General features: G+C 33.4%; 1 protein-coding gene across 1 annotated transcript in view; it reads right to left on the bottom strand.

The window, feature by feature from the left end:
• Window positions 1–516: 516 nt before the first annotated feature.
• Window positions 517–12,489, bottom strand: part of SLF1 (SMC5-SMC6 complex localization factor 1) — a 59,813-nt gene continuing 47,840 nt past the window's right edge. The window contains exons 16-21 of the mRNA XM_082375491.1: window positions 8,787–8,932; window positions 7,661–7,824; window positions 6,745–6,878; window positions 4,733–4,825; window positions 4,142–4,324; window positions 517–1,500 (exon numbers count right to left, since the gene is read on the bottom strand). Coding sequence (XP_082231617.1) covers window positions 1,019–1,500; window positions 4,142–4,324; window positions 4,733–4,825; window positions 6,745–6,878; window positions 7,661–7,824; window positions 8,787–8,932 — 1,202 coding nt within the window. The 3' untranslated portion in view covers window positions 517–1,018. The remainder of the gene's footprint in view (window positions 1,501–4,141; window positions 4,325–4,732; window positions 4,826–6,744; window positions 6,879–7,660; window positions 7,825–8,786; window positions 8,933–12,489) is intronic.

Below are 12,489 nucleotides of genomic sequence, written 5' to 3'. Positions count from 1 at the left end.
TAAACCCAGTAATAAGACTCTCAGCATTTGTATCCTGCTAAAAGATCTATTTCCAAAATAAAACTAAAGTGTGCTTCTTTGGCAGATTAATTGCTGTGAGATCATCACTTTAGCAACATAAAATCGAAATGGAAGTTCTAATGTTTCTTTTCCAGCTGTATCACAATGTAACTTATTCCCACTAGTAAAGCAACTCCAGTTTCAAAAGTAATTATTATCCATATCCTTTCTTTAAGTTTTACTACAAATTACTATTAGGAAAAACTGCAAATTGAAATGTTACTACTCTGTAAATTCATACTGTACATTAAGATTTTAGATAATCTCAAATCCTTTACTTTGTTGTCATTTATAATCTTAATATTTAATAAAACATTATGAAGCAAAATGTTTTCACTTACAGAATAGTGGTTACATGGAGTAGAAATACACTTTCTATAGGAACTGCTAAAATAAAATAGATCAAGGGATCAAACTATTAGCACATTTACTAAATTTAAAAACCAAAAGAATATATTATTGTGAATTGTGAAATGTTTATTTTAGAAACACATAAAACTGAGTATTTTATTCCAACAGCCTACAGAGAAGAAACAGGGAGCTACATGTTTATAGGTGCACATTTGCATGAATATTCTTGCCATGATGCTAAGACCCAGAACACCTAGAAGAGAGGACATTACATTTTGATTTGAAAAAATATTTAAATTAAAAAATTTTACATGTACAATATAAATAAATAATATGACTTATAGAACAAAAAATAATAACGATTAATAAAAGCAATGTATATCAAACAAAACTAAGTTTTACTTTTGAGTTAAATTCTACACACTGGAAAAAGAAGCCTATACTATAGCTTTGGATAAGTTCTTTAAGTGCTTTTAAGATTCAGCAAGGCTGCAAATTCTGTCAATAAATAAATGAAATTATAATTGTTAATAAGCTATGAAGTCCCTAATAAATGACAAAGCAAGCTGAGCAGGTTTAGAAAGCTGACCCATATTTTCTGGCATCATCATGAAAACTCAGTGACCGACCGACACATCATCTCCAATGTCACCAATAAGGCCTCAGTGTGTACTCCAGGACACGCTTTTAAATTCTCAGGGAGTTCCTTAAGAATATTTGGGAGTTTCTGCAATGTCTTTATATTTCTAGCATAAAGATCCAATAACCAGTCAGTACGAGCACTAGTGGTTTCCTTATAATTCTGACAAGGTATAAGCAGCTCATTTAGATGAGTTAATCCTCTGAAAGCTAAGAAGAGCTCTGAAGACAAACCAAAAACTGAACAAAAATTTAGCAACATCCTACTAAGTAAAAATGAGCCAAATTCAAGTTGCTGGTGGTAAAAATGTTTCTCTGCTTGTGCATGAAAGTTCTCCACTGTATCTTCTATTTTTGTGATAGCAAATAGTTCTTCCTTGACTTGAGATGATACCACATAATCCAAGGGCAATTCCCCCTTAGAGTTTCTCTGCTGCAGAAGCACTGGGCCTGTGAAAAAGAACATGCAAAATGTTAAGAGTTAAACATTCTTATTTTGGCAGTGTAACAGCCATTTTCTCTCTCTTTTTTTCCCCAAAGGATCCAGGGCTCAGTTTACAGTCATATTTTGTAGTAATTCATATTGACATAATTAATTGGCTCTATATACTAACTGACTAATAAAGGTGCATTAGAAAAAAAAAAAAATCTAGTCAATTGCCTAATCAGGTTTGCCTAAAAGCACATGCCTTAGTTCAATAAATAACATATATGGTTATAAATTAAAAAAAAAAAACTTTGATAAAACTTAATAAGTTGTCATCTTCAAATAAGAATATCAGTGTTCCTGGAGGAAATTTAAAAAAATACATTTACCTTAAATTCTGTGTAAAAGCCTTAAAGGTATTTCATAATATCACCAAGCGGAAAAAGTACTGACCCCTTCCATTGCTAATAGGCAATGGTAGCAGTGCAGACTGCAAAACTTTGCCCAGACACAGAACACGTTTTTCATTATCCTTGCTTATGTTCAATTTTTAGTATAGGTAACTGATTCACAAAAAGTAAATATTAACTGCTCTGGGACAAACTCAGATTTCATCCATCTATGCTAGCTACACCCATCTAACCATCTACTAAGAAAGTACTGAAGATACAGTTTATCCCCTGGGTAGTTAAGGATGATATGAGAGGGGCAAAATAACAATGACTCAGTATTTGGTCACACAGGAAAGTACAGGAGTACTTCGCACCTCTGCCAGTCAAGTCCTGTAATTATTTATGTACTTTGCCATAAAAATGTTATAAGGGATATAAAGGTTTGAGTACTAGCAGACATAATCAGAAGATTCTACCATACAACACAGATCTTATTGTCACAGAGATTACAGATCATAGCTGCTAAAACTCTTAATGATGAATCTGATGAGACACATGTAGTGGCCTAGATATAAAATGTATTTAATGTAAAAGATCAACCAGTAATGACATACGATTAATGTATAATTTATGGAAAAAATTCTAAATCAAAATTAGATTTATTTTCATTATGTTGATATTTCAAAAAAAATGTTTCAAGTTAATTCCTGTTTAAAAGAGAAAATACAACAAAATTATGAACACAAGATACCAAAAGTAAACAAAGGTTTTAGAAACATAATTTAAATTATTGCTCTCAATACTGAGCGACTCACAATGAGGAGATAATATAGTTTCTACAATGATGGTGTCAAACCATCTGACAGGTCCAAACTCAGATTATACCTAAGGCAAAGAGAAGTCTGGATGATGGCCAAAGGACCTTGATAAATGCAAATACAAGTAGATTTCCTCTCTTAGGACAAAGAACTCATCAATTTACTATTCTTCACCAAAGGTCCTAAAAAAATTCACATTGGTTAGTATAATGCCTTCTTCTTCTGAAAAGTTGGACTTAATACAATAATGGCTTTTCCATCACTTAGACCACTTGAAGCAAAGCCAAATATTGGCTTGGAATGTCACATACATAGTTAAGTAGAAAACTAAAACACTTAGGAGATATAACAGTATGGTTTTGTAAACATATAATACTAAAAAAAGTATAAGAACTGAAAAATACATTGATTATGAAATGGTATAAGTAAAACAGACACACTAAGGCCTTTAGGGGGCAGGAGAAGACTATAAATAACCAAACATGTTAAACTACCATGATATAGAGCCTTCCTCACATAGATGACAGATAGATATAGATATATAGTAAAGAGATAGCTAAAGAAAATATGCTGTTTATTTTCATGCAGAATCAAATAGCTTTAATTACTGGATAAATAGACAACAGTATTTTTAGTACAAATAAAAGTAATAGGAAATTTATACAAATCTTTGTGTATTATAAGCTAGTCATCACTTTTCCTTTGTTTTTCCTTTTAAAACGCAAATCAGTTTTGAACACTTTGATATAAAATTTATATTATTCAGTTCAGATATAAGAAGAATTTCACTGAGTTGGGGGTGGAAAAAAGGGTTCTGAAAGCAGAGATCAGATAAGAAATCAGCAGAAAAAGCAGTAGATGAATATTAAGCTCAAGTTACTTCCATCACATACCCTCTGCACAACAGTTATTATCATTTGGAAATCCTCCTACTTAACTTATTAATTGACTACAAAATGTGAATGAAGAAAAGATATTATTCTAGGATGTCTTTTTTGTAGTCTATAAAGAAATGACTCATTAAAAAAAAGAATAATCATTAGCAGTTATATATAGGAAATGAAACAAGAATGAAAAACCCAAGTACTCACAACTGAACATTTACATCCATTTATTAATAAGCTTTCAGAAACGGCTGGTTTACAGACATTACACACTTTAAGTGAAAGGATTAATAATAAAAACCAACACACCCAATTCAAAATACACTCTCGTAACAAAGGTAAAAAGGCTTAATAATACAATAAATAAATACATGTTATGAAAAGGCTTTTATCCTCAGTAAATAAAAGGTGCTTACATTCTAGCAGACTTTTCATCTTTACTTTTTCATTAAAATGTAATAAAGGCATCTTTCCTTATAGTGCTTAAAATATAAAATACTTTCTACCTCTAAGGGATTCATCAAAAAACTGGATAATTTATCATAGCCCGTTTAGCATAAATGCACTCACCCCCATGCTGGAGTAGCAGCTTGCCAATTTCTACATGTCCGTTTGACAGTGCATCATGCAAAGGAGTCACCCCGTCCACTTGAGTGAGCAGATCTACCTCTGGACAACGTTGCAAAATTTCCTGGACACATACTGTGTTGCCATAGTTACAGGCTTCATGCAAAGGCGTCCAGCCAGCATTGTCTAAATTAGAAATCAAGGCAAATTTTAAAACAGCAAAAGTAGGACTTTTGGTAGTGAAGTATTGATAGTCTACTTCCCTTATCAGTGTGACTTTCCAAGTGCCTCATATACAAATAGAAGGCTTTGATAAAAATGCCTAGGGTGTAATCATATTTCTAACTGTAAAAAATAATTTAAAAACTATTTTAAAATATTGATGTTGGGATCTGATCAAAATATAGATGTCAAAAAATGGTTGTGCACTATTATACATCAATATGTGATGAATTTCTTGGTTTTGCTACTAGCAATACTTTAAAGATATGTTAGGTAAATATACTTAAATGATTTTTCTTAATGTTGAAATTAAACTATTTAATATCACAAATATTAAGACATTGAATTAGACAACAAAGATTTAAAACTTACCTTTAACATTGATGTCTATTCCTGGCATAGAGAGAAGAAGAATCAATTTCTCCACTTGGTTATTTATGCAAGCTCTATGGAGGGCTGTTTCTCCTGCCATAAAAAATTAATAGATTATTCCAGAGAAGACAAGATATCAGCTAAAGAAAATAATCAAAGGGCATGAACTAGGAGATCTGGCCCCATGCCAGAAAATTATTTATTGAGTTTTCCTTTTGACTGGTTTAAACATCTCTCACATTAAAAAAAAGAGGGGGGAGGGAACCCCACCAATCCATAGAGCCTCTCTGTTCTATCAGCAATTCAGCAATGAAATTCTACTAAAGGTTTAATACAGGCATTGTCTCCCCCTAGTTCAAGGTTTGAAGTTTCAATCCTGCTATAAAACCCTCAAATGATCAGAGAACACCAAATATACTGGGTTTTGCAGCAATAAAAGTTTAAAGTGCAATTGCCCTCTCTTAAATTTATTCATGAACCTACGTTAAATGTATGGCTCTTTTTTATACAGCATTTATAGCTTAATTCAAATGAATGTTTCTGGCTAAGCATGAGTGCCTCTACACACTCAAGTGTAATTCAGAACTTCAAATCCATTAACAGATGGTTTGCTGCTTCTCAATAGGCTGTCTGGCTTGGCTACAGCAGCACAGAGAAGGAGAAATGGGGGAATCTTAATATAAACACACACACACGCACACGCACATGCACACACACGAAAAAAATCCCTAGTACCATTTAAAGCTGAACAAGAATGACAAATAGAATGGCAACGTCTTTTCTAGGAGGGGTGCAGTTAGTGCCTGCTGCCTAAAATTGAATACATCCCTCTCTGCTGTAAGCAAGATTAATGAGATATAAGTGATAATTTGAGGTAAGGGGAATTTAAAAAAACATAATAACTGCTTTGAAAGCAAATGAAATACATACTGAATCAAACTCTTTCCTGCTATAAAATACTAAGTAGCACATTTTTCCAGTGTTCAGTTTTACAGATTATCTCTGTAACTTCTACCAAAACATTTCTTTAACAAGCATTGAAAAGCTTTCGAAGTTTTTCTCTACTATTTCTCAATTCTCTTCCTCCCTCCAGTTCCTTCTGCTGTTCAGCTTAAAGCCATTCATATTCATTTTACTTTCTGACACAATAAACAAAGAAAAAGGACACTGTTTTGTGAAGTTAATATCTGAGTACACATTTAATACATTTTTCATATTTTGAGCCAAACGGGCACTTATTTTGAATTTGTGATACGCTATTATTATAAACTCATCTCATGTTGAAAGATGATGAAAGCTTGGTGCCATAATGATAATATTTGTATTAAAAACACGATATAGCTCATAAACAAGAGACTTAGCAATTTACTTTGGCCAGATACAGACTCTTGGAAGTAATTTATAATTTTGAGTTAAGGGGTACCTAAGTAAAAGAAGTGCCAGAGTGAATTATTACAACACTATTCTTGTTACTCCATCCCTTTAGGTACTTAGGTTCCAGTATAGTTAGAACCAAAAGCCAAGCACATTTCATAGTCTGGGCTCAATGCCTGGAAGAAAAGAGTCCATATGCTTAACACAGCTATGTAACATAGCCTACTTCTCATTCTTTGTTCACAAAACGTCTAGGACTGAAAGAGATGAAGACTGAATTATACTTTCAAATCACAAGACACTGATCCTAAGCAGCACAGGTTGAGGTGGAATAGAAAAGTAAGGCAGGCAAGTCTGGAATGAGCTCAACATAAGCTACACAGTGTTTAATATTTGAAAAGGCAGGTGGAGAAAAGAAGGGAGGAATACTCTATTACACCAGGTATTAAACACTTTATTTTTTTTTTTTTGTATAAATGGCTGTTCACAAAAATAATATGCTCTCCAGGAAGGTATTTCCTGGACCTAGTCCAATATTTAAGTTCAAGCATTCATCAGGGCCAGTGTGTAAAACTTGCAAATACTGACTACAACCAGGAAAAGTTCCTAGCATAAATTAATTTAGACATTTGGAATACCTTTTAAATTAGTCTTGTGAAAATTTATCTTTGTAACTAAAGAGGGGCAATTCTCCTTGGAACACGACAATTCTCCTTCCGACTTCTTTTTCAATCTTTTTAATGATGAGGAACATTTAGCAAGATTCAGCTCTCTGAAAAGAAAGTAAGACATAATGAAAGCTTGTTTCTCACCAAGGCGTAGAAGCACAAATTATATAGTGAGTTAAAAAAAAAAAACAACAAACTAGCCTTCTTTTAATTTAAACCCCCTTATTCATTCAAATCTTTACTGCTTTCTATTTTTATATTTATTTCAACTGTACAGAAACAAATTTTATGCATTTTCATTTTATTACCCTTGCACCCAACAGCCCACCGAAAAGTTTATGAATATTGAATGTCCAGTAAAGCAGACGAGACCAAGTAAACCATATTTGGCAGAGAGACTAAAGCAAACTGCTAAGATCAAAATGCAGGCCCCTACTCCCTATTCTTATGTTCATATTCTAATCCTATCCTCTTCTTCCTAAAAAGATTTCAGGTTTTCTGAATTTTATATAGCATACTTTTAGAGGAGGTTTCTCATTTGGGGAGAGCTATTGTAACAACTCAGAGTATCTCACATGGCGATGCATTCTGAAATCCCATCTATATTATATACAAGTAGTAATTTAAATCACAAGGCAAAAATTGTGTGGAACAATAATTTGATGAGTTTTATTTCTTTTGAAAAAGACTTAATAGAAAGAAAGTGTGTACCTTGAATTAAATAAAGTGAAAATGTTGATCATGTGCATTTATAGGTATAAAACTGAGTTTTCTGCTATCAGTATAATTCAGACAACATCTCAGATAAAGATACAGTTCAAGAAATGCCTAAGAAGAAGAGCTGCACTCGAAAACAAAGCATAGCTGGTATATAAGCATCACTTACGGTAACTCTGGCAGCCCTTCAACTTGTTTCTGTTTAGCACCATTCAGCATTATTAAAGCCCTCTGAGATTCAAAGCAAGGCCGCGGTCCTATTTTCTTTGGTATCTGCATCTTTCCAGTCCCATGCACACCAGTTTTCCCCAAAGCTGGCAAATAGGAATATACCTGTTGCAAAATAATATTATATTGCTTTCTCAACTACAAAAACCTGGAAACAGTAAAAAGAAATTACTTGATTCATTTCACCATTAAATTTAGTTATATTTCCTTGGTTTCATCACTATGGTTGCCACCCTATCTCATATGAACATGCTAAAATATTAAGAAAGCTGCTAGTTCCATGTCATTAAGTCAATATGACATACACAAGAAAAATGCCTTCTTCAAAATAATTAGTTTTTTGAATTCAAATTTGACACTCATTTAGGAAAGTTCTTTTGATGAATCTTATGCCCAAATTGTTATAATTAGCCTATTTTTAGTATTTATGGTTTAAGTACAACTGGTATTTGGTCATTTCCATTTTGGTAATGTCTTCCTTCAACAGAAAAGAAGTCTGGAACGAACGGAATGAGGAGCGCAAAAGTACTGAAGACAAGGATTGTTGCAAACAGTATTCGCCCAATCTGACCAATTATTAACAAGCATATTTCTCATTTGTTGAAGAAACTGCTGGAGATATTAGATATCAATAATGGCTAAAGATAGCCAAGATAAAACTGGAAAACCTTGGATCAAATCAATTTATATGTGTATATACATAGGATAACTGGAATAACCTTTGGCATCATTTGCAAATTTTGCTTTTTAAATACCATTAAATACTATGTAGAATGTTTCTGGATCGAGGTCTTTCCAAAATAATAATCTTACGTACTGTGGCAAGTGATATAAAGATTCTTGTATAATTATTCTGTTACCAATTCTTAATTACTCTCAAGTAATTAAAATTTCTACTCACTAATTATTCCATTTTGAGGAAGAAAACTACCTGCTTTTATATATGTTTGAAAGATTTATGATTAATATGCTCTGTCCATTTATTAGAATAACTAAGAATATTTAAAAATTGAATTAATAAACTTACTTCTTAAAAATTAGAAGAACTAAAATAGAGTGGTGCTTACCATTTTCTGAAGAGAGAGTGGCTCAGAAGAAATACTAATGGAACTCTGTAAACACAACTTTTTAAAGACTGCCTCTGCAACAAACATTTGAAGCCAGGAGGAGGAAAAGGAACAAATAAAAATCTCTAATTCCTGTGAAGAAAAGTCTATAGAAAACAAGAGAAGTAAATATAGTTATTGCTACACCTTATAAAATTTCTTTCTATAGACTATTTCCTTCATGGACTTTATTCATTCAAACGATGATTCCTATACCAGTAAGATTCACCCACATAATTTTAAACCACAAAAAACAGATAATATTCCTATTCCTTGCCCTTCAAGAGAAATTTTTATGGCACATGTTCTCACATTTGAAACAATCATTACTTTTTATTATTTTAAATAAAAGGCTTGAAATTTTATATATATGTATATATACACACATGAATGGATAGATGATATATGAATAGATAGACAGACATGGACTTTTATCACTATACTTTCCAATTAATGTTAAAGATCTCTTCCCACAATAGGGCTGTGTCTTTGGAAAACTGGTACTTGGTTTTTAAATGGGCACACATGTATTTAATTTGCACTGATCAGTCTTGAGCTGATAGGAAGACATTTTTCCCCGACAACATCCATGAATCCTATCACTGCAGAGAAGGAGGAAAGGTAAAGAAGAGGGATAATGTAAGACACGAGAATGCATAAGAATTTCCTTAGAAGTCTGCACCCACTGTATTATACCAAGTGGAGGAGAGGAGTATAATTTTAAATGACAAAACAAACAAACAACAAACACACCAACAGTCTCAAATCTCTTCATTCTAAAATCCTCAAGTTCTCCAATAATATGGAAATACATAAATATATACATGAATTGAAAGTGATAAAGGACTGAAGTGACTATTTCCCTTGTAAATTTAATGTTATGATTTCTCTATTAATACTCTCTGCTTAAGTAACAGAATGGATAATACACTGGAATGGTAAAGAATAAACAATCAATCAATAGAATACTAAAAAAGCTAAAATTAAGCAAAACAGGATGAAAAAAGTTGATATACAATAAGGCAGATTAAAATTAACTACAAATAATGGAAGAATAAAGAATTAGAAAAAGTCAATAAAATTAGCAAAATAACATAACAGGTCAAAATACATTTTAAAAGTTGGACAGAATAATAAACTTAATAGCAGTATAAAGCTTAAATTTGAAGTCTTTACTCAGGAGCTGAGTTCCCTTGGCTGAGCAGACTTCACAGACACCCAGTGAAATCCTGTCCTTCTCAGATGCCTTCCCAAAAGGCTAGGGCCTCTGGTGTCCTTGCAGTCCTTGCCTGACTTTCAATGAGGGAAGGAGAGTTGGGGTGGGATGGGGGTGGGGTGTGGAGAAGAACAACAGTTTAAGGAGGAATTTTGCCCCTGGGAACATTTGGCAATTTGTGGTTGTCACAACTGGGGAGAGAAGTATACTGGCAACCAGTAGGCAAAGGCCAGGCATGCTACCAACTGTCCTACAATTCACAGTTCACAGGACAGCCCCTCAGAATAAAGAATTATCTGGTCCCAAACATAAACAGTGGCCAGGCTAAGAAAGAAACTGCCTGGACTAAAGAGATCTGAGGTTCTTGCTTGTGGCAGACTGCCATATGGGCAAATGGCTCCAGTCAGATGTTAAATAGACCCACCTAGCCCCACACAGACATATGGTTGCTGAATTCAAACAATCCTGTCCAAATATGGCCTCAACAGAGATATAATTTATAAGAATTGGAAACAAGAAAGGAGTTATTTACAACTTTTTGTTACAACTGACTACTTACAACCTACTAGGCTGCTAGTATTATCTGAAACTATGCAAGCAACAAACTGAAGGATGAGCAGCAAAAGATCTTTTCAATATTAAATCTCTAGTTATACACATTAAAAAAAAGCACATCTATCATCACAGACTTTACTACAACCAACTGATCTTACGTATCAACTCTAAGCAGAGGCAAAAGCAAAGCAGAAATAACTTGTACTGTACAGTTCAAAAGCAACGAGCCCACAGTGGAACTTCTAAATGGAGTTATTCACCTAGAAATAACATTTGGTAGCTTTAAAGATATAGCAAATACAAACTATAATGGATCCACATATGACCAGGTAACACACACTTGAAGGGAATGATCAATAAGAGATGAACAAGAGAACTTAAGAAACTTAACCCCTGACTGACATGTACACACTGCTCTATTTAAAATGGATAACCAACAAGGACCTAGTGTAGAGCACAGGGAACTCTGCTCAATATTATGTAACAACCTAAATGGGAAAAGAATTTGAAAAAGAATAGATACATGTACATGTAAAACTGAATCACTTTGCTGTACACCTGAAACTAATACAACATTGTTACTCAACTAGACTCTAACATAAAATAAAAAGTTAAACAAAAAAAAAAAAAAAAAAGAAAGAAAGAAACTTAACCCCTGGACTTTAAGACCTTCAATGGCAGGATCATTTTTATTGCCCTCACAGCTAGTAGGTTAGTAGCTTGCACAGAATAAACATTAGTACTTAATAGATAAATGAAGGAATGACTGGCAGATAGCAATAACTGGAGAGCCAAGCCAGGATGATCTTTTTTAAAAAAGTTACTTAGATCATGCCACTCCCTTTTAAAAATGGTTTCTAACCCCTAAATAGGGCTTAGAAGTTCCTGCTCAAGCTCCTTTACTACTTTTTTGGCTTTACTGTGGCCACTCTTCTCCTTGCTGCTTGTCATCAGCCAGGCATCAAAAGATTTCAAACAGGCCCAACTCTTTCCTATCTCCGAGTTTTAGTACATGTTGTGTCTTCTGAATGGAATACATTTCCCTGACTCTGCCAAACTCCTACTTATCCTTCAGGTTTTGCTCTCCATGACCACTCTACATAAAATAAGTTCATCCACCTCAACACCTAGTTTTTCTTATTTGGAGCACTTAGCATTTTAAAATGATGTATTTACATTAACTTAATTACAGTCTGCCTCTCCCACCGAAAGCTCCAAAAAGGCAAGGATCATATTTTGTTTCCCTCTTCCACTGTATATGAAGTGTTTAGCTCAATGCCTGGTAGAATGCCAATAAAAATTTGTTGAACAAATGAAGGCAACAGAAACATTTTGATTGAGATGATTAGTCAAATTATAAAAGTGTATATTTTTGGAAAAGGTCTGAAGCATGGAGAGGGATTAAAATAGACAGTAAAAAAAAAAAGCCAATAAAGGTTTGGAAAAACTCTCAGGAAAAGGTAATGACGTAGCCTGAGAAAGGCAAAGGAAGCTTTATTAAAGTTCTCTAGAGAAGTGAAAAATATTATAGTAAATTCTGATGACATGTTTTCTTCCCAGTGAAAACAGGAGCAGAAATAAACTGAAGTTAAGGATTGACAAACTATGTCTTGCTGCCTATTTTTATGAATAAAGTTTTACTGGAACACAGCCATGTTGATTTATGTACTGTGTATCACTGCTTTCTTAGGGCAGAGTTGAGTAGTTGGGACAGAGATGGTAGAGCTGAAAAGCTAAAAATATTTACTATCTTGTATTTTATCAAAAAAAGTTTGTCAACCCCTATTTTAAGCCAATACATCAGGAATTTCAATTAGGCACAAAACAGAAATTTCAGATCTTGATGCTAAAATATAGAAGGGGATATAAGGAAACTCTTTCTGTTCAAAGTGT

The sequence above is a fragment of the Balaenoptera borealis genome, assembly GCF_965194805.1.
Source record: "Balaenoptera borealis genome assembly, chromosome: 2".
Classification (NCBI taxonomy): domain Eukaryota; kingdom Metazoa; phylum Chordata; class Mammalia; order Artiodactyla; family Balaenopteridae; genus Balaenoptera; species Balaenoptera borealis.
Note: the sequence above shows the minus strand (reverse complement) of the source record. Positions and strands in the feature narration are given on the sequence as shown.